The sequence below is a fragment of the Copadichromis virginalis genome, linkage group LG7 (assembly GCF_057382275.1).
Source record: "Copadichromis virginalis isolate Kocher_CV1m ecotype Utaka linkage group LG7, C_Virginalis_male_GT1.1, whole genome shotgun sequence".
In the NCBI taxonomy this organism is placed as follows: Eukaryota; Metazoa; Chordata; class Actinopteri; order Cichliformes; family Cichlidae; genus Copadichromis; species Copadichromis virginalis.
The window spans coordinates 23,242,864-23,266,086 of record NC_140624.1 but is presented as its reverse complement, the minus strand read 5'-3'; the positions used below and the strand labels follow the sequence as shown (position 1 = coordinate 23,266,086).

The window sequence follows — 23,223 nt, the reverse complement described above, 5'->3', positions numbered from 1 at the left end:
CTAATCTGCCACTTTTTGGGGGGATTAGAGATCTGATCTAGATGATCATATTAAGATTTGGGACTCATCGTCAGTAGTGGACCTTGGATTCATCGGGTGGAAATGACTGTATAGAACCATGAGCAAGTACTTGAAATGTTCCAGCTGCTTCTTCAAAGCAAAACTTGAGTCTGCAGAGTCTGTGACTGATCAGTGCTTTGATTGCTTTTTCCATTAAGAAATGAAATCATCATTTAAAAACTTCATTTTGCATTTACTCGGGTTATCTTTGTCTAATATTAAAATTTGTTTGATGGTCTGAAACATGTAAATGTGACAAATATGCAAAAAATGTGAAAGCAGAGAGGAGGCAAATACTTTTTCACAGCACTGTAATATCATTGTGGCATTTCTTTTGGGTTATGATACTTGAAAATATGGACTGATGGTGCTCTCATTTTGTGGTTCCCCTGATTCTCTGCATCTGTTTTTGATGTTATAGCGGATGTAAAAAAAAAAAAAAAAGTACTGTAGTACTTCTAAAATAAATACTAACTAAAACTACCTGACCTTTTTAATGAGGTGAGAGTGTCCTTTAAACATATCATCCTAACTTTAACGACTTTTCTAAAAAACAGAATGTCAGTTCTACTTTTAATTTCTTGTGATTAATATGCACAGTAAAGTGTCAAAAATGTTGTTTACCCCTGGGCAGGATGAAACACCATCTGCTGAAAAATATGTAGAGAAAGTGAGTCAAATGCCCTCATTGCTCTTGAATTGTTGAGACAAGAATCTAAAAAACACTTTTTAAAGTTGATATTCACTTTTTGCTTTGAGGCAAATCTTTTATGCTCTGTGTACTATAGATAGTCCTTTCTCAACAATATCACTATTAAAAATAAACACCATATTCTTTTCCATTTCCACACATGGATCCAAACACATGCTTTTATATGCATTGTCTTTTTGCTGACTTTGATATGCACTGCCCAAGTCAATGGTGAGTTGCCTTTAACCTGCATTCCCTCTAATGGAGAGCAAATCCTCTGGTTTTACAAAGAAGTTTGGTTTCACAGAAGTCTATGGGGAAAAGACCACAAGGATCTGTGTTGTCTGACCTCAGTAAATGTATCGTTTCAGTGGCCACTTTTAAGTGTTATTAAATACTGCATAATGCTCATCGTGTTACAGTCTCAACAGAGTCAAAGAGAACAATCACGAAGGGTATCTTTTTTCCTTACCTTGTGGTTGAGAAGTATGCATGAGGATGTGAAGTTCCTAAGTTTCTCACCAAGAAGGTAGTGATGGATAAAGTACTCTGCTTGAGCTCAGATCAAAAAAGCATTACAATGGGACCTCACTAAACATCCATCCATTTATCCATCCATCTATTATCTTTTGGTTATCTAAAGTTGTGGTGCAGTGGCAGCAGGCTAAGCAGGGTATTCTATATGTTGTTCATTCCAGCAACACTTTGCAGTTTCTTTTGAGAGATACTGAAGTGTTCCTAGGGAACAAGAGATACACAGTCACTCTAGTAAGTGTGCAATGGGACAGACCAAGAAAACCTCAAAGGTTGCCAATCGGATGAACTACCACACTCTTTCAGTCATTTCCCATGTCTCATGAGCACAGGTGAGGGTTGGAACGTTGATGGACTGGCAAATCAAAAACTTTGTCTTTCTGCTCCATTCTCTTCACCACAGCAGTCTGACACTGCTGACGTTGCACCAGTCCAACTAATGCTCTGTTTTCCTATGACTCATAAATAAGAAATACTTGAACTCCCTCATTTGAGGCAGTGCATCTCCCCCAACTCACAGAGAGAATTTCACTGTTCTGTTGAAATCTAAAACCTTAAAGCTTTTGATGCTTCTCTCACTACTAGACCAATCTCTATACCAAGCAGCCTTAAATGTTGACTGTTAAAAAGACCCAAATTGTCAGGTACAAGATGACATCTTAAATTTCCTATGATGGAGCAGTGTTACTCGGATTCTGCTCAGGCACAGCAAAAACCTGTTATCAGCATATAGTTCGGTGATATTTATTTAATTTTATAACAGTGTGATATTAAAAATATTTATTTGGTCTCCAAAAATAGGTTTTCTCTTAATCAACACAAATTAAACCTGATTACACATCTCTGAATTGGTCGGTCCTTTATTCACAATATGACAATAAACACACATATATTTGTGATTTCTGCATTTGATCCTGAGATGACCTGAATGCAGCAGTCACAGAACTTTCTGGATGAGTTTGTGAGATTTACTTGCTTTGTTTAAAAGCACTTTATGTCCTAAAATCTGAATTTCTTTGGCAGATTTCCCCATCCAGCTCAGCCAAGGAATCAGAACAAACAAGCTTACTCTCAGAAATCTAACCTCTTGGGAGTCCAGGTGCAGCTCTGTTACAATCAGCCAAGCCTGTCTGGTAAAGCACTTTGCTTTGTGTAAGAAATATAAAAATGTTAGTGTTATCGTCCAGTTTCCAAGAAATTCATCTTGCCATTTTCACATACTTAAGTGGAATTCAAGGTACCACAATCGTGTATGCTACCGGGAGTGAAGGACTTGGGTAACCTAAACAGCATGCATGCATTCAGTATCATGGGAAGGCTGGAGCCTATCTGGAACACAGAGAAAGATAATCATTCACGCTCACAGGCAACGGGGAGAACATGAAAGGCCTCACCAGCTGCTTGACTCAAACCCAGGACCTTCTTGGTGTAATGAAAGAAGGCGTTAAAGAGTGCTAACCACTGCACTGCCAGGCCACCCTGCTAGCATAGAGTTGTTAAAAACAAAACAAAGAAAAAAACCCACCAACTGCAGAGCAGTTAGCCCAATGATGAAAGCACTGGGTCTAAGTAGAATGCTGACTGGTTAGGCAGAAGGCTTGAATATGACTATTTTCTGTTGTTGGAGCTAAGTTAAAGGACCAACAACAGCACAAACGTAAAAGCTGACCAAAGACTGCTTTTTTCAAGATTTCTGACACCGCCCCCTGGTGACAGCACACAGCTACAGCATGTGGATGTGAGTGCAAAGCTCTCTTTACAAGCTCTGTAAAGAAAGAAAAGCAAAACAAAAAAAATGTGGTATGTGTATTGTTAATTAGTTCTGCTAGCATTAAATAAATATTTGATTTTAATTATTCTATTTGTCATGAAAGTTTATTTTGAACAACACTTCCACAGCTTTTTGTTACGTTACTATTACTCTTTAAATGCTGATTCTAGCTGCTTAACATCTGCACTACAACCAAATTTACATGATGCCATTTAACACTGTCACATTTTTAGTTTAGCATTTTATTAGAATGCAAATTTTGCTGGTGGAAATGGTACTAGCTTTGCAGGTGTAGCCCGGGAGCCTTTTGCTGTGAGGCTAAATGCTGACCACTAAGCCACCCTGCTGCAAAATAAATATAATGTAGAAATTTCTCCTAGATGATTTCATGAGAAGTTATCGGAATAACCAAATAGACGCACCATGATTCATCATAAATGTATACAAAAGATCATGGAGATCTATCAAATATCTGCTGCTATAGTTCATTTTGGACCAAAGGGTAGCTTTTCATTTAGCGACTGGAAAAGCTTTTGCTTCTATAAAGAGAAACGTCTATGATTTGTGTACACAGGTTGGTTCTTTTAGATTTTGTTTAAACATCCGACAAAGTTACACATAAAAAAAACACCTTCACAGCACAGTAGATGTTTGAAAATTAGCCCCAAGCCTAAATAACCCTTGTTTTTCCTCCTTTACATCTGAAACGAAAACACAGCCTGTGGTTTCACATACTGAACTATATACAGCATCCCACAAAATGCAGCAGCTTCCTGGTATTCCCTTCTCTAAATTCGGCTTTTACTTTTAAAAACTGTGCTCCCTGCAGTAGCCCCTCATGGCATTATATATGAAAACAGCCCTCCTAAAAAAAAGCATTACCTAAATTTGTATCTGCCCTTTTCACACTGAAGGCAGGATGGCAAGCTGTAGCAGATGGCCAAAAGACTTCCTATTTTCACAGACTGCTAATTAGAGCCCTAACCACAGCTCACCTTTAATGTCAGCCACAGACTGCTTTTAGTGCAATTAGCCTAATGGGGTCCGGGCCTGTGAATAGCCTGTAATATTTAGTAAGGGCCAGGCATTGCACTGGAGTTAGTGTATGTCAAAATAAAGGACAAAAGAGGTCTAACACATCGCAGAACCATTTATTACAGGAACTGATGGAGGGCGAGACTGTAACCGTGATTACCCAGAGAAACTATTTAATTAGATGCATTAATAATTGAACTAATTAGCTCCCATGTGTCTCGCAAATGAAGAGGGAACCTGGAGCTTCACTTGCACCACATCAGCTGATTAATTAGTCTGCTGATCGTTAGCTGTCTTGATGGCCTATATGCGATCAGATGAGAGGGTGGATAATGAGGAATAGTCGGTCGATGGTGCTGGTTAATTAGTGTGACCTGATCCAGGGGCCATGTTAGAACAGTTGTTGTTCACTTCCAAAAGAGAAAAAAAAAAAAAAAAAAAAGAACAGTTGTTGATGCCACAGCTTCTAATGAGGAGGATTTAGGGCCGGATGATCTATTTGGAAGCAGGCTGCAGTGTTGTTTGTGGATTTGGATGTGTACCAGCCTTGATAACCCCTTTGAAAATCACTACATTTTTCCAATAATCTGTCTACAGGGACTATGTCCAAATGTTCAATATTAACTTTAAATAATGACCTTCCCATGCCCTACTGTATTTCTATTCATAAAATTTCAATATAGTGACTTACAGCAGGTCTGGGACTTAAAAATTGCCTTTCAAGGCTATTCACAATTCATCTTTTGCATTTATATAAGGAGAAAATTGAATGCAGTAGGCTTATGATAAATCTATTTTAGATGGTTCCATAGCAAGAATTCCTATAACTACTGCGTCTAAATGTCTTAAAGATTAAATTATTCACCTTAAATAACTTATATAACATGTTCTTATAAGGAGGTAATATTATCAGTCTATTACTGAGGTTGCAAAGACATATAAATGCTCTACAGCATAATTAAAGTATCACATCATCTTATAGTATTAATCAAGACTGTGCATTATGCCAGAGGAAGTTGCAGGACTATCCAAAACCAATTTGTTGTTCTTAGTGATGTTCTTAAATGGCTTTAAAAATGTGTTTTCTTCAAATGCCTGCAGTATGATTCATGACTACATTGAGTTTATTGTCCTATAACTGATTCACAATATGACATCTCTTTCAATACTATAGTATCACAAATAAATCAATCAGTTCTTTATCGAACGCCTTCGTTTTAAGATTCTTTCTCATGTTGTAAAATAATTTAAAAACAGTTTTCACAGGACTCTACGCTGTCCTGTGAAAAACTGAGTCCACCTCATGATTCAGTGGCTTGCAGAGACATCTTTAGCAGCTGCAACTTGAAGTAATAATTTTCTGTATGACTTTTTCAGTCTTTCACATTGTTGTGGAAGAATTTTTGCCCAATCTTCTTTACAACATTTCTTCAGTTCATTCAGGTTTGTGAGCATTTGTTTGTGCACAGCTCTCTTAAGGTCCCCAACAGCTTTCAATTAGGTTGAGGTCTGGACTTTGACTGGGCCATTGCAACACCTTGATTGTTTTTCTTTTCCCACTATTCTGTTGTAGAGTTGCTGCTGTGCTTGGAATCATTGTCCTTTTGCATGCCCCAATTTTGGCCTAGCTTTAGCTGTCAGACAGATGGCCTCACATTTGACTTCACAATGCTTTGGTATACAGAGGAGTTCATGGCCAACTCAGTGACTGAGTGCCAAGGTCCCGTGGCTATGAAAAAGCCCACATCATCTTCTCTCCACCAATGTACTTAACAGTCAGTATGAGGTGTTTGTGTTGATATCCTGTGGTTGGTTTTCATGCTGTGCATCAATTAATATCTTCATTTTGGTCTCCTCTTACAAGAAGTCTTGCTGAGAACTTTGCAAACATAAGCTAGACAAGGCTTTCCCCCTGACAACCCTTCCAAAACAAGCCATATTTATTCAGTCTTTTTCTAATTGTAGTGTCATTTTAACATTTAACATGCTAACTGAGGTCTGTACAGTGAGATGTGGCTCTTGGGTTTTTGCAGTTCCACTTAACATTGCATGGTCTGATCTTGGCGTTAAATTGATGGGATGTCCAATCCTGGGAAAATTGACACCTATATCAAGTGTTTTCCAGTTCCGAATAATCTTTCTCACTATAGAACGACGGACTTGAGATTATTTGCAAATGGCTTTATAACCCTTTGCAGACTGGCAGCAACACTGTCGGTTAAGCAATTGCTGATGTCTTTCTTCCTTCTCATTGTGTTCACACACCTGAATACTACAGTCCAGCAAACTGCCAAAACATCAGCTAAGTTAATCAAGTGCATTTAATTAACAGCATCTGGCCACAACATATTCTCTTCATTTTTAATGACTCCTTGCTTACGATATCACTATTATACTCGAGGAGTCAGAAGGTTATAGCAGCCAGTCTGCTGACAAATGCATTGATACATTAGTATGATAGCCTGGATAGGATCTGAGCACTTTATTTCATTAATGTTACCATGTGTATCATATGTATGCGCCACAGAACATTTGTCTGCATGCAGCGGCTCTATTCCCCACCAGTTTGAGAACCACTGCTTATCACCTATTAACAACCTGTGGTAATAGGTTTGCCAATTAGGTCATTGTGACCTTTAGCTGATGTATATTTTTATGGTTTTTGCTTAATATTTCCACATTGGGCTGCACTACCAATTTCATTGTCAGTTTTAGCTAATTTCTAGAGCTTAGATTTCCTTAAAAAATCGGCATGTAGCTTTAGGTGAGCCTACTCAAGCCCTAAACTCTTTAGTAGACACACCTTTGTTTTAATGTTTTTATGTCATACATGCTGATCATAGTCTCACGGGGACCCAAAGTATGATCATTACTTTTCTGGCATGGTCTATGCTTTTTGTGTTCTATTAACTTCTTAATTTTCCCACAAGGTCTTGCTGTATGTAATTGCTCTATTATGAAGCTTTCAGCTACTTTATTGCTCTTTTATAGGTTCCAATTTCCTGTCATATTCATGGAAGACTGAAGGTATAGACAAGCTTTTTTATGTGATCTATATTGGCATCGCCCCCACTAACCTACAATCTCTAAAGCATTACTAAAAATCTCCAGAAGAAATGATGTTGGGCTTTTAGCAGTTTAATCATGTTTTTATTCCATATTTCCCTGTTCAAGGCCATCTAAAATGATGTATTCATTTCGAAACCCGGAGTCAACGCATTAGGGTATCTTTTTAAGTATTTCCTGATTATGGCATCTGGAGATTTAATCACCTGTGTGGCTATTTCGTTTTGAAAACTGTATTACAGATACCTTTCATGGTATCTGTAATACAGTATAGTCTTAGTCCGAGCTAATCTATTACCTTTAAAAAACACCCCAAGTACATTAATAAAGGATGAACACGTTGAACAGGCGCGCGCCTGTGCACGTTCGCGCACAAAAAAGGCTCTGCATCTGTCGTGCTGAAAAGCCACAGCTTTGACTACAGGGCGCCCTGGAGATAATTGGTGTCCTTGGAGTTGAATAAGCTCATTTTAAAACACCTCAGGCCCGGGCTGTCCTGGTGTGTGACTGTGTATTGAATAATTGATTTGGAGAGGGAGGGGGCGGTTACTATCAGATCTGAACATAATGACTTTATATAATTAGCACGCAGCGTTAAAAAAACATTTGACTCTGGGAGTTTTTTGCAGTGAGAGAGAGAGACAGAGAGAGGGGAGAGAGAGAGAGAGAGAGAGAGGAGGGGGGAGGCTCGTTGTGTGCAGGAGGGCTCATTTGAGGGGAACAGCCGCAGCCTGTGCAGATAGAGAAATACTTACGCACTGACATCAGCCAAGATAATGCTAAGCCACTGTTGATTTGGGGACATCTCTACTGCAGGGCAAGGTGATACTCCGAGAAGCTGTTTTCATCCATCCACGGGCTATTTTTACGCGCGAGGGAAAAGAGAGCGACTCCGCGGCTGTTTCTCTCGGCTCTCTCTTCGGGGACTATGAAGAGCGGAGCTGAAGTTTGAGCGACTCTAGGTTCAAACAGCGCGTCCAGGCCTCAGTGTTTGTTACCGCTCTTCCACGCAGGAGAGTAAAGGCTGGTATTTCTCCCACTGTTGGATTATTGCCGTTTACCTAAAGGATGGTGCTGGACAAGGAGGAGAGTGAGTACACGTTCCCTTGCTTAAACTGGTACTCAGTACTTCCACTTTAATGGGCACACCTGTGCAACACAATGCAACCCCAAGCAACTATTTTACCACATCAGGTCGATTTTGATGATGTTGACAGAATCATAAAGGCTTTAAACCAATAACATGCTTCAGGTTACTTATATATAAACGGAAACAACACATCTCCTACAATGTCATAAAACTAGAAATAGAGATAAATGTCCCACAGACTTCCCTAATGAAGTATATATATATATATATATATATATATATATATATATTCTTGGATGTTCGTTGTCTCATCCTGGACTGTGGTGCTGACACTCACCAGTCCTCGGCCCCCTTCCTTCCGCTTAGCGTACAGCCTCAGGGTGCTGGATTTGGGGTGAAACCCTCCATGCATGGTAAGGAGCTTTCTTGTCTTTATGTCAGTGGCTTCTATCTCCTCCTTTGGCCAGCCTATTACCCCAGCAGGGTACCTGATCACGGGCAGGGCGTACGTGTTGATGGCCCGGATCTTGTTCTTACCATTCAGCTGACTCCTCAGGACTTGCCTGACCCTCTGCTGGGGTCTATCACACCAGGCAAGACCCCAGGTGCAGGCTGTGTAAAGATGCCCCAGAGACAATCCAGCACATAACAGCAGGGTGCAAGATGCTAGCAGGCAAGGCATACATGGAACGCCATAACCAAGTGGCCGGCATAGTGTACAGGAACATCTGTGCCGAGTATAACCTGGAAGTCCCGAGGTCAAAATGGGAGATGCCCCCAAGGGTGGTGGAGAATGACCGAGCTAAGATCCTGTGGGACTTCCAGATACAGACGGACAAAATGGTGGTGGCTAACCAACCGGACATAGTGGTGGTAGACAAACAGAAGAAGACGGCCGTAGTGATCGATGTAGCGGTTCCAAATGACAGCAATATCAGGAAGAAGGAACACGAGAAGCTGGAGAAATACCAAGGGCTCAGAGAAGAGCTCGAGAGGATGTGGATGGTGAAGGTTACGGTGGTCCCCGTGGTAATCGGAGCACTTGGTGCGGTGACTCCCAAGCTAGGCGAGTGGCTCCAGCAGATCCCGGGAACAACATCGGAGATCTCTGTCCAGAAGAGCGCAGTCCTGGGAACAGCTAAGATACTGCGCAGGACCCTCAAGCTCCCAGGCCTCTGGTAGAGGACCCGAGCTTGAAGGATAAACCGCCCGCAGGGGCGTGCTGGGTGTTATATATATATATATATATATATATATATATATATATATATATATATATATATATATATATATATATATATATATATATATATATATATATATATGCTTGCTCTATTATACTCTATTATATTGTTAATGTGCAACAATTAAAAAAATAGATTGCAGAAAAAGCCCTTATTGACATTCACTCTTTGTGTCTCATTCCTGACAGAAAACTAACACTGAATCTCCTCTGTCTGTCTCTGTGTCTGTCTCTGTGTCTGTCTCTGTGTCTGTCTGTTTCTTGGCCTTTTTCCTGCCAGGTGTGTCTCTTGTGTCCCTCCAGTCCAGAGAAAAGCCGAGGGGCTGCGCCGGCTGTAATGGGAAGATACGGGACCGCTTCATGCTTCAGGCGTTAGACAGATACTGGCATGAGGACTGTCTGAAGTGTGCCTGCTGTGACTGCCGCTTGGGCCGGCTGGGCTCCACACTCTACACCCGGGCCAACCTCATCCTTTGCCGCAGAGACTACCTGAGGTACTGCTCCCATATGTGAAATGTGAGCGTTTTTCTTAGAGAATGGTACTACGATATCAAAGTGAAGCAAGTGGCCCTCACAGGCAATCAAGTGTCCACAATCGCCAACACGTCAGTAAATAAATTAAATCTGTCCAAGCATCATTTGACAGTGTTTGGATGTGGTGTGCTTGAGAGGGAATGTTTTGAGTCACCATATTTTGACTCTGCGTTACAGTCTTGTGGAAAAATACTTGTTTGTTTTTCCCTGTGAAAGGGTTTATCCTGCAGGGTGACAGGGTTAACGGTTACATTATCCAAACATGGACTAGTTTTGAGGTTTATGGGTTCAAGAGCACAAATAAGAACATCAGCTGTCTGCAGTAAACTTGCACAGACATAAGCATCTTGTATGCAGCATAAGAAAGAAAAGGCAGAACAGTGAAGCTTGCACTTTGTAAATGTTTCCGTTGTCTCTTATAGTTCTTAAAATGGGCTTTGATAATGGTTAATTTCGTCCTAAGAAGACATGTAGCTGGAGACATCAGTCTTTAAAGGGTGATATTAGCTGTGATTATGCTGTGGATATGAAGTTTTATCAAGTTTGTGTTGGTACTTCAGTAGAATGAACAGTTGATGCTTTTCAATTTCAATACACTTTTATTTAGATAGTGCCAAATCACAAACAACTCAATTTTTGTTATAAGTTAAAGACCCTTCAATGATAGAGAGAAAACCTCAACAATCAGACAACTCCCTATGAGTAAGCACTTGGCGACAGTGGGAAAGGAAAACTCCCTTTTAACAGGAAGAAACCTCTGGCAGAACCAGCTCAGGGAGGGTCGGCCATCTGCTGTGACTGGGCAGGGGTGAGGGGAGGGAGAGAAGAAAAAAAGAGAAGAGAAAAAGAGAATCAAAGAATAATAATAACTAATGATTTTATAAACTCATACAAAGTGGATAGTTTCATCAAGGAGCAGCACCACAGACTGCAGGTGTGAAAAATGAAGCCAAAGCAGGTGTTCATCTGGACTGAAAGCACTACATCCAGATGAACAGAATCAACTTTTTGGGATTATCTTACATGGATGACTAAGCATGCATCAAGACATGACACTGCTTAATTTTTTCCTCAATAAAAATTTTCCTAGTGAGTTCATGGTTTGATACGCTTGCCTTAAGTTCCCTTTATGTTCCCATGTTATTAATTTACCAAGTTCTTGCCCCAATTAGAGTAAAACTGACTATAAAGCAGGATCTCCTTCAGGGTTTGGCCACCTCATGATTACGGTGCACGGCCATCTGTACAATATCTGAAGTTATTCTGCACCTTTTGTGACTATGATTTGGTCCAGGATGACTATACAGGTAAGTATGTTTCAATGTACTTGGGGTTTAAATAGATTTCTACCTTAGCCTTTTTAAAACCATCAACCTTTTCTAAACAAACCTTGTCTGCATCAACGGGCTCCACTCAGAGTTATATGCCTCTGCTTTTTCTTGCCTAGAAATAATGATATCTGGTGTCAGGTCAGCAAGAGAACTCCTGATATCGCAGCCACATTGCTGAACTCATGTGTTAGTCTCATGTACAATCCAGCTGGATTTGGTTGGAGCTAAGTCGCTCATTAGCTGCACTGCACTTAGGAGACCAAAACCCCTTTTGACAGTTAAATTGGCTAGATTGCCTCCTGTTTTCCTCATCATTGCAAGGGTGCAGACCAAAGGCCTTTGAAGAGTGGGATTAAAACCATGTGATTTCTTTTAATTGGACCATTTGTAGAGAATTAGCATTGAGCTTCGTAGCCTCGTTAAGGAGCAGGAAAAAAATCCACCAGGTGCCTGACTCGAGCTCGTTAGATCAGAACATTCTGTTAATTAGGTCTCACTTTTGTTCTCACGTTGGTCACTCATTTGATGACGTTTTCCATCTGTAATCCAGGGCTGCTCAGTGCTTTTCTCCCTTATTACATGGATGACCTTTTTCCATAAGGGTTCCTCCAAAGCCCCCTTTTTCTATTTGGCCTCTAATGGAATATGGAAATCAGCAGCAGCCACTTGTCTTCGTGTGTGCCGGGCTCTTGGGGAGTTATTTGGTCATTCTGTTAGAGGTGAATAAGCGGTGAGGCCATCTGCAGCTGGCCAGCACAAAGCATTTATAGCAACACAGTTTGTTCTCAGGTGGTCTGAGGACAAGGTTCAAAAGTTGCCAGATAAATTTGGGGTTTCAGAAGAGAGTAATAAATTGACTTTCTTCTTAAAGCAACTGACATTTCATATAAATCGTGACATTTTCATATCAGTTAATCTCTATTTTGCTGCTCTCTATCAGCAGTAATGCATTAGTGATAGAGCTCATATCCAGTTTATGAAAACTCTCACATTTGATATTCTGAACGCTCACATATGTGAAGAAAAAAGATTAGTGCAGAAATAACAGATGTTTGAAGAGAATAGATGGAAAGTTGTAACCCTACCTTCACGCAGTGTTGGCAGAGCAACACTGTTAAAACAATGGAGTGTACTGACTTTTTTCCAGGCTTGCTAACTGTAGTGCTATACCTCTAACCTCTTAACATGCCTCAGATTGTTGCCGACCTATGTAGGGTTAGGGACATAGTTTAGGTTCTGAATTTATGGGACATTTACCAAATGAAAAACATTTAAGAGAAAAACTGTAATGTCAGAACATATCAGACGTTGTTGGAGACATTTTATAGTATAATCAGCTGTTGATGAGCTAACCAGATTTTAAAAATGAACCTTTAATGCTGAACTATTGTAAATAAATGGAGGAAATGGAGAAAGAACATATCATAGGCTAAGAGGTATTCAGTGTATTGCTAATACTGATCACTGATCACAGCAGATATCTGTCCAACCCGGATGCTGGAGGTGTCTTCCGAATAAAAGAGTTTTTCCTTCCCACTATCACCAAGTGCTGCTAATAGGGGGTCGTGTGACTGTTGGGGTTTTCATGCAATTTTTACTACGCAACATAAAGAGCTTTGAGGTGATTATTTGTTGTGATATAGCTAAAACTGATTTTAACTGACTTACTGGAGTTTGTGTGATGCATTACAAACCCTGTGGTTTTCTCATTATCTGTCCACATGGGGTGTCTGGACTAATTTTGGCAACAAAGCTGAAACAATTAATCATACATGCCATTTGACAAGTAAAAACATGAAACGTTTTCTGCAGAAATTCAAGCTTTTCTTGCCTTTCGCTCACATTCCAGCTTTTTGACTGTCGAGTCTGCAGATTGGTTGATAATAAACTTAATGGTTAGTTGCAGCCATAGCTTAATGACACAGCTCCAGATCTTATTATGAGAAGCTCATACTATCATCTCCTCATAATTACTACTAGAGGCGCGATTTGAATGGCTTTTCACACTTGGCTGCACTTATATGTATATAATGTGGGCTCTGCATTAGGGGGAGTGGAAACAGCCATCAATAATCAGGAAACGCAGTGCGGTTCACCGCTATAAATCAGTAATTGAAGTGATTATTTGCGAACGGTGCTCGAGCATCATCTGTGATGCTCTCTGGGACACACAGGCTACCTTTTGTCCTCTAGTTCAGTGTTTTTTTTTCCTTCTGCAGCTCCTGGCTGAAATGTATCTGTGTTTGTCCAGATTACAGGCCTGCTTGTTGCCCTCTCTCCCTCTGCAGGCTCTTTGGGGTGACGGGGAACTGTGCAGCCTGCAGTAAGCTGATCCCTGCCTTTGAGATGGTGATGAGAGCCAGAGACAACGTCTACCATTTAGACTGCTTTGCCTGTCAGCTCTGCCGCCAGAGGTAAGATTAGGGTAGCAATTAGCCAGGGAGATCAAATTCAGTTGACTTATCTCGGAGATGTACTGGTGAGCTCACTGGTCATTAAGAGCATATTAGCAGTGCACCGTAATCACAATGCAATGAAATCCCCTTCACTTGAAAAACTTCAAGGGGTTAAAGACTTTGTATATCACTCAGACAGTTAATCAGGCAGCAGTCATGCAAGATTAAATTTCTAAGCATCATTGCTACAGATGTATGCTGAAAATATGCCTGAAATGCTCCTCTGGGACCTCATCATTCACTTCGGCTGTAGCAAGAACCAAGACCCAGTTCCATATTTTGATTTCTCTCTGCAGATTTTGCGTGGGAGACAAGTTTTTCCTCAAGAACAACATGATCCTGTGCCAGCTGGACTATGAGGGGGGCCATCTTAATGGCAGCACCGAGAGGCAGCCTCAGTAAGAGGTAATATTCTGATGACGGTGAATTACAGCTCCAGACACACGGTCTGACAGTTTGAACTAAACCATGCACTTAAATAATAGGAAGGTATACAAGTGAGCGCCCAGGATCATCCCAAATATGTCCACATGCAGACACGAGAGTCCCTAACAAGACGTTGCGAATTTAAAATTCCTGCAGAGAAAAGTTTAGTGTGTTTTCCACATTATGTGACATTCAGGCATAAATGTGGGAATCTCTTAGCCACATATTAATCAGACTGAATATTTTACAGACTTTGCACAAGGTTTTACCGCTTGACAGGCATCTTAAGCATCTGCATTTTAGACCTGAACTTTTCCAGTACTTAACAGACATGTGAAAATTTGGACCTCACTTTAACCTCACTTAAACATGCAAGCCTCCCCATATTAAGTCTTTGTGTGGTTAGATTGCGCTGATTTAAATAGTAAATAGTAAATGGATTGCTTCTTATGCACTGATCGGGCATAACGTTATGACCACCTGCCTAATATTGTGCTGGACCTGTCAAGGCCGTAAAGGTGTGCTGTGGTATCTGGCACCATGACGCTAGCACAGAGCCTTTAAGTCCTGTAAGTTGCAAGCAGACTTGTTTGTCCGGCACGTCCCACAGATGCACATGGACACCAGCATCCACGTGATGTTGCTTTGTGATCCAGTTTTTATACTCAGGTGCCCATTGTTAGTGCTTTCAGTGGAGGACAGGGGTCTCTTTGGATATGACTGTGGCTATCCCATACATAACAAACTGTGATGCACTGTGTATTCTGACACCTTTCTACCAGCAGCATTAACCTTTTCAGCAGTTTGAGCCACAGTTGCTTGTCTGTTTGATCGGCCCACACGTGCAGCCTTCAATCCTCCTATGTATCAGTGTGCTTTGGCCTCCCGTGTCCCTGTTGCTAGTTTACCACTGTTTCTTCCTTGGAACACCTTTGATAGATACTGACCACTACAGGCTGAGAACACCCCACAAGAGCTGCAGTTTTGGAGATGCTCTGAACCAGTCACATAGCCATCACAATCTGAAGCTTGTCTAACTTGCTCAAATTGTTACTCTTGCCCATTTTTCCTGCTTCTAACACATCAGCTTTGAGGAGAAAATGTTCACTTGCTCTCTAATATATATCCCGCCCACTAACTGGTGCCATGATGGAGAGATACTCAGTGCTATTCACTTCACCTGTCTGTGGTCATAATGTTATGCCTGATTGGTGTATAGGGCTTTTCTACTCTACTTGAACACTCAGAGTGCTTTGTACTATATGTCTCATTCAACCTGGCATGCAGACTGAAACAGGTCTTAAAAAATGGTCTGAAATTCATTTGTGAAACAGCTTTGGTAGCACCTGTCCTATCTAAATGAATGGTGGGAGAGCCGTAACTTTTATTTCAGCTGTTACCATCTTGTAGTGAAGCAACAGTCAAATGTGATTTGAAACAAACCTAAATTTCAACCCTTTGGTGTGTTTGCCTCAAAAAATCATTTTCAACCCCAATATTTAAATTTGCTATGCATGCATGTTACTTGGCTTTATAGATGGCTCAATCAAAAATCAATCCTTATGATCAACATCTCTGGCTGCAGTAATACTTAATACTGATCTACTGTGTGAATATGTCAGTGTAACATCTGACATAGGGAGGCCGGTATCTTTGCAGTAATACATTTCTTCTGTATATTTCCGTTCAGAAAAATTGTAATTGTGTGAAATTTCAGAATTTCCTTTCAAGATTATTTTACAAACATTCTGGCCCAAGTAAATCTCCAAAAAGTTGATTCTGTTCATCTGGACGTGGCGTTTTGTGGGAGAAACGTTTCGTCACTCATCCAAGTGACTTCTTCAGTCTCAGCTGACTGCAGGTTTCATCTTATAAACAGTACATTTGCATAATGACTGAAACCAGCCCAGTGAAGGAACAATGGGCTGGGAGGTCAGTTCCTTAATCTTACGTGAAAAGGGAAAGACCATCTGTGAATCGAGGAGGGGGCCTAAGGGTACATCTTTCGCCATCATACAATGCTGTGATTGCAGCCATTCCCTAACTGTCTGTGAACGGTACTCATGGCCATTGATCAGTGGGCTTTGATCAGTGGGTTTTGGTCAGTGGTTGTTGATCAATGGTCATGAGAATTTGCATAATTAAGATTAAGGAACTGACCTCCCAGCCCATTGTTCCTTCACTGGGCTGGTTTCAGTCATTATGCAAATGTACTGTTTATAAGATGAAACCTGCAGTCAGCTGAGACTGAAGAAGTCACTTGGATGAGTGACGAAACGTTTCTCCCACAAAACGCTACGTCCAGATGAACAGAATCAACTTTTTGGACACTGACTATCCACTATATCAAAGTATAAATCAGTATAGGCATGTAAAGCTTTAGTGTGGTTCTGAGTACGGCTTTTTCTTTGAAGTAACTGATTAATAATTCTCTGCTTGATATTGGTCCCCAAAGGATATCTTCTTGGCTACTTTAGGAAGATTAATATGTTTGCTTTTATGAAATTTATCAGTAGTAAAACTAAGGGAGTGCGCTGTGCTTAAAGAAATATGAGCTTCCAGATCACTTTTTGTGATTCACACAGAATTAATTAGTACAGTGTGTACTTTGCAATGTGCTAAGCAAGGCTCAAGGGTCTTAAGCAAAGCGAAAATGTTTATTCCAGCCATTAAAACGCTGGATAAAGCTTCCAACATTGCAAGTATTTCTCCCTCACTGTCAGATATACTGTCCAGTGCTGTAATAATGGGAGCGTTACAATGGGACAACATATTCATTGTGGTTGGAGATGTTCTCTGCACTGCAACCCTGTAACTCCACTTAAACTCGTGTATTCTTGCTTGTTATTAGAGAGAATTTAAGCTTTACATACATGACAAAATGACCCATCGCTGCTGTTCTGGTTCTAGTCGTGGGGGGACTGAAGCCTATCCCAACTACAATAGGACGAGAGGCGGGGTACACACTGTACAGGTTGTCAGTCTTCGCACCCACATCTACACCTATGGGCAATTTAGAATCACCAATTAACCTAACATGTCTTTGGACTGTGGGAGGAAGCCGGAGTACCCGGAAAGAACCCATACAAACACGGGGAACTCCACACAGAAAGACTCCAGCCAGATGGTGGGGTCAAGTCAAGACCTTCTTGCTGTGAGGCAACAGTTCTAAACACCGTGCTGCCAGAGAATAATCATAATAATTCTGTCCTTATCTGTAGAACTCTTTATAAAGTTGTTAACTGTAGTCACATAAATCCTGTGGAACTACATCCTGGGCTCTGCCTTTTGTAAACCCCTAGATGGGCATGTGAGCGGTGTTGGGCTATGAGTGCAAAGGGTTTGAGGAAAGCTGAAAGCAGGCAATCCACAAATATGAAGTTTTCAAGGTCAGAAACATTCCCAAAAGCCACCAGCGGCCCAACATATCATTATGATACTAATTGTACTACTACAGCAGTAAAATACACACCATCGCCCTGCACGATTGGACACTGGAAGCTGAGAGTTACTTGTGAATGATTTCTGATCTTCCAGTTAATGTTGAAAAATCTTGCAGATATCATTTGTTTTCAAAAAAGAGACATCTTTATGTATTCAGGGACATAAACACCAGAGTATTCAAGGTTTTAGGCAAGTATATTGTTAACTCAGGTTAAAAATGAGGTAACTTTATTACAAATGCAGACAGATGTTTGTCATATGCTGCATGTTTTGCTTGGAGCTCTCTAAAATGGGAGTCTACTTTAGATATGTGGCCCCAACCCTGTAATTTTGATAAAATGGATACAGTGAAAGCTTTTTGGCTTCGTAAGGTTGTAACTCTTTATAAATGTTCTCTCGAGATCCAAGTAGCTTTGTTGATGTAGGATGTTTTTTTTTTTATCTTTTTCCTTTTTGAGTTTTCATGAATGTGACCACTGGACGACTGCACATGTGTGTTTTTCCACCTTCAAGCAGCTGATTAACATGTAGATTAAAAAAAGCATAAAAATAATAATAATAAAAAAACACTACAAAGAACATTTTATTGTGAAAAATAATAAAGATAAAAACATGTTTGTGTTCCACTGAACACAAACTTGGAAATAAAATTGTGCTTTGTTGTGAGAAAACAACCTTTGGTGAAAGTAAAGCAGAAGTAAATAAAGTATAGAGAGCAGGTAAATTCATCTACACTCCAATTGGGAGAATTAAATATTAATTATTCTCCTGAGTTTTTTAAAACAAGTGTTAAAGTTTTTAGGTTACATTTCTGTGAGTTGCTTTCAATGCAGTGCAGTTGTTGTTATAGTTACTGAACAGCACACGTTGCTCAGAACATTATTTGAAATACAAATTTTATGTAAAAACACAAACTTCTGTGGCTTCTGTGAGCAAATAAAGGATTGCATTCATCATAGAACTGCAGCATGTTTTTGTTTATGGCTATGGAAAAAACAGTGCACTGATCTCTGACCATCAGAGGCCTTTAATACAAAGCAGGATTTCATCTTATCTGGGTAACCCTCGGTTATCTGCACTAAAAAGTTCACTTCTTAATAGGGTACTGGGTGGGTACTGGGACTGAGGTCGCGTTCTAGATTACAGATCAGCAGCTATGAAATCCCTGCCTACAAAACAATCATAGCATCACTATTCCTGGAGGATCCCTCTGACCTCTGAGCACAGATAGAAGGTTTTCATTAGCATCTAATGTCTTCGTGTTTCCCTGTTGATCAGTAAGAAATATAAATTCTTATCTTTTCAAGTTGGCAACAAACAAATTTATTTATTTTTTTTTCATGGATAGATGATCCTAGTCTCGGTGACCAAAATGCTTAAAGTGCAAACGCACATCCAAACAGCACTTTTAAAGCTAGACTGCTGCACACTGCTTTTCCTCTCGTACCACTCATGTTGTTGACAGTAGTATGAGACAGTCAGCATTATCAATACAACCTCTTCATATTTTTCTCACAATTTGTAAAATTAGCTACTTTGTTGCCAGTGCACTTATCCATAATTATAACATAAACTCTTTCATGTGAGCGTCCAAGGGGAACCCTTGGCTAATTTAATGAGTTAATAGCCTACTTCGTGTGACCGCTTATCCAATTTTCTAGGAGGTGTCTTCCTGTTAAAAGGGAGTTTTTCCTTCCCACTGTCACCAAGTGCTTATTCATAGGGGGGACATCTGGTTGTTGAGGTTTTCTCTGTATTATTGTGGGGTCTTTACTGTATAATATAAAATTGACTATTGTGATATGAATTGAATTGAATTGAATTGAATTGAATTGAAGATAAAAGCATAAAAACCTGTGTAGGTTTAAAAAGCCTTAAGGGAGAGAAAATGGCAAAATAAAATGAGTCTATTTTTTAATTTGAATGCATAGAGGCAATTAATCTCAGGTCAGCAGGCAGCCTGTTCCAAAGAACAGAACAACTGGAAGCATCTTCAGAATACTTTGATGTGATTCTAGGAACATTTAAAAGTTCTCCACCTGATGACCTGAGAGGTCTGACTGGGTTGTAAACAGTGAACAAGTGAGAGCTGTACCAGGGGGACAGACCATTGAGACCTGTGTGAACTAATAGTAGGATTTAAAAGGAAATTCTATGTTGGGACTGAAACTCTGTGAATCACTGTTGAGCTTCAGCTCACTGATGACTTTAGCGTGACCATTTCTGTGGATCTAAATCCTGATTGGTACTTATCACAAACACTTCAAGTTGAATTCTCCATTTAGTTGTTTGCAAAGTATGTTTTCAAATATTCTGCTGAGGAAAGAAAGATTAGAAATAGGTCTGTAATTATGAATTACCAATTACTAAGTCATTTTTCTTGAGCGGCAGTGTGATTACAGCACATTTGTGAGAAATATGGAAAGTGCAGGTCTGCAGAGAGCTGCTGATAATATTTACTAAAGGATTTGTAAAACAGTGATATACTGATTTGAATAGTTTGGTGTGAATGGGTTCAAGTAAAGAGGTGCAAGCTTTTAACTGATGAATCATTTCTTCGAGATCTTAGAAGTCTAAAAAGCAGCAGGGAAACAAAACAGGAAAAGGGCAGGCTGAACAGTCAAAGACAGGTGAAAGATAACAAGGGCAGGGGAAACAGACGCAAAGGATGGAAAAGAAAGATGAAGTGAAGCCACAAGAAAAGCAATTACCAAAATAAAACAGGAAGTGGAAAGACAGAAGACAAGAAAACTAATACAGGCAAATCAAACAGGTAGGACGACACTGTAATAAATAAAAGAGAATTAAACGCTTATGAGGCCAAAACTATCATCGGCAGCAACAGCTTTGTTAAACTTTCATATTCGTGTTCATTATGAGAGCTGAGCATGAAATAAATTATGTATTTAGCATGTTTTTACCTGTTGAAAGTACCCTTGTAGCCCACAGTGTATTGTTCATAATACAAAACCATTGTTTTGCTATTACACTGCAGTTACTGGATACATGAAGCTGATGATATTGTTTCTTGTGAAGCCCCCAGACCTCACTCTGACATATTTGATGTTTTCCATCTCTCTCTGCAGATCAGAGAAAGGACCACTGTGAGCCAGCTGGACTACGAAACTCACAGCAGCACACACCTCATCAGCTTCTTGTTTCAGACTGAACTGTATGGAAAAAAAGAAAAAAAAAGAAAAAAAACATTGATTGAACACATTTCCAGCAGCCCAACTTTGAACTCTTTATTCCAGAGCTGCGTGACTATTTCCCTTAAAGCTGACAGTTCTGATCAGATGGACTTGAGATCGACTGGGGAGTGAAAACGGGGTAGTGAAACTATCAGAAGATATTTTCCAGAGGACCTAATGTGGACGGTGAACAGAAAAAGAGTGAACTAGTGTTTGCAAATAATTCATAGTCTACTTCACCAAATGTGAAACACTAGATGGATGGAAAGAAGTCAGCCAGGCCACACATAGCACCAACCAAGTCATCCATCAAAGAAAAATACAAAGTTCCCTCTGATTGTCAGATCGCTCTGGCAGTCACTGAAGTGTCTTTTGTGGTGAACCCCACCCAGCTGGCTCGAAGGAAGCCCCGAAACAAACGGAAACTTTAGCAAAGATTGTTTGGCTCTGTTCAGCAACTGAGGAGTACCAGCTCCATCTCCCCGCCTCTCCTCTCTGAAGCCTCGAATGGGACTTCGAGCCCACTCTAGTTTTGTTCTCATTCTGCTCGCAAGCTGTTGTTTTCTTGACTAATTAAACTGGATTTGAATTTCACTTTGTGTGCTCATGGTTTTTTGTTTTTTTGTATGTACTGAGATTGCCAGTAATGGGTGGGAAAAGACATGTCGCCAGAGGGAATTAACAGTCTAAATATTCCCTTCAAATGTACAAAAGTAATAACTTGTCTCGTAAAAAAAATCGAATACAAAATCAAATGTGCTTCCTTCAGACGATGAATATGCAAATGGTTCATTTTCCAAGACGGCATAAAACATGTGCACAGCATTTTCCTGCTTCAGTAAAATCTGAGCATCCCGCTCATATCAGACAGGAATTGGGAAAAAAAATCACACTCTTATGTCCAAGGGTTGAACTCAGATTTAGAAAAAACATTTACTGTTCAGTGGCCTGCCCCACAACTTCACTCTTACTGCTCTTACGGCAACATTTAAGGCCAGAAACAGTCCCTGTTTTCAGAGATAAAAACATTTAAAGCCTTCTGTACACCTGCTCTCTACCAAGTCCATGTTAAGGGTTAGTCCGCATGCATGGTGCAGTTGATTTAGCAGGGAACTTTAGGATTCACTTAGTTAGGTTTTTACCATGGGATACCTCTAACAAATACACTTTCTAAATTTCTCCCTACTGCATCTTTAAGGAGCAGAAAAGCAGGGAGAGACGAAGGAGACATAAAAAGGTATGTGTGAGTGGGACGACGCAGTACATGAAATAGTGTCAACCTTTTGGAAAACATCATATTTACAACTGCGGCATCTTCTTTTTAGGTATAATATCAGTTACATGAAAGCTGAAGTTTTACTGTGGGAGTCATATTTAGTTTTTCAGGATAATAAATTTAGTATTTTTAGTATTTAGTATTTATTTATTTATTGTCATTGTCAAGAACAATGAAATTGCGTTTGGGGCTTCCATACAACCCAAAAAAAAGAAGAAAATAATAAATACCCCTTAAAACCCAAGTGTACATATTTAACCCATTGTGACTCCAATGCAATAAGACAATCCTTAGCAATAATGTTCGTAGAAATTCAGACAAAGACCTGAGAAACATGACAAAATACAACAATGCAACCCATTCAATATTATTGTACTGTGAGATATGATATCAGATATGATAGTTATCTATTTAAGAAAGAGGTGGGGGGGGGGGGGCAGGAGGGGGAAGAGAATAAAGATATGATGCACCAATGCAGACCAGTTCATTGCTATTAAGAAGTTGGATATGGTTATTGTATGTAAGTATTTTATTACTGAAGGAGGAAAGAAATGCAAGTGCTAGGCCCTATAAACTCACTGGCTTCCCATTTGATCCAAAATCCCATCCAATCAAAAAACAAACAAACCCCAATATACTTTGTGATCTCTGTATGGTATAGGCACACTTTTCATCTCACTACTTTTAACCCCTTAGTGTGGACAAATCCTCCTGAAATCAAAGTACTGGCACATTTTTCTTAAAATAATGAGGACCGTCCTATCACTGTTTTTATCTTCAATGCTGTGGGACAAGCTTCCACTTTCTATTAGATCAGCCCAGTCAGTTTCCAATTTAAAAAATGAAAAATAAAATAATAATAATAATAATAGTTATTATTTTTAGACCCAGGAATCTATGACCTGATGTGATGATGAACAGATATTCATTCGATATAATGGTGCTTTTATTAGAAGCGCTATGATGTTTTCATGAATGGCAGTGTAAGGAGTGCCCCCTGTGTCTGAAATGAACTGTTATGGCCAGCTCGTGATAAAGCTCATTATAAAGTGGTACACACACACACATACAAAAT

At 39.9% G+C, this 23,223-nt stretch overlaps 1 protein-coding gene across 1 annotated transcript; it reads left to right on the top strand.

The window, feature by feature from the left end:
• Positions 1–7,853: 7,853 nt before the first annotated feature.
• LOC146705037 (rhombotin-1-like) lies at positions 7,854–21,466 on the top strand. The gene is made up of 5 exons (XM_085462572.1): positions 7,854–8,247; positions 9,771–9,984; positions 13,644–13,769; positions 14,108–14,216; positions 20,768–21,466. Exons 1-4 carry the CDS (start codon positions 8,226–8,228, stop codon positions 14,211–14,213), a joined length of 468 nt encoding a protein of 155 aa, XP_085318698.1. The 5' UTR covers positions 7,854–8,225; the 3' UTR covers positions 14,214–14,216; positions 20,768–21,466.
• Positions 21,467–23,223: the final 1,757 nt, after the last annotated feature.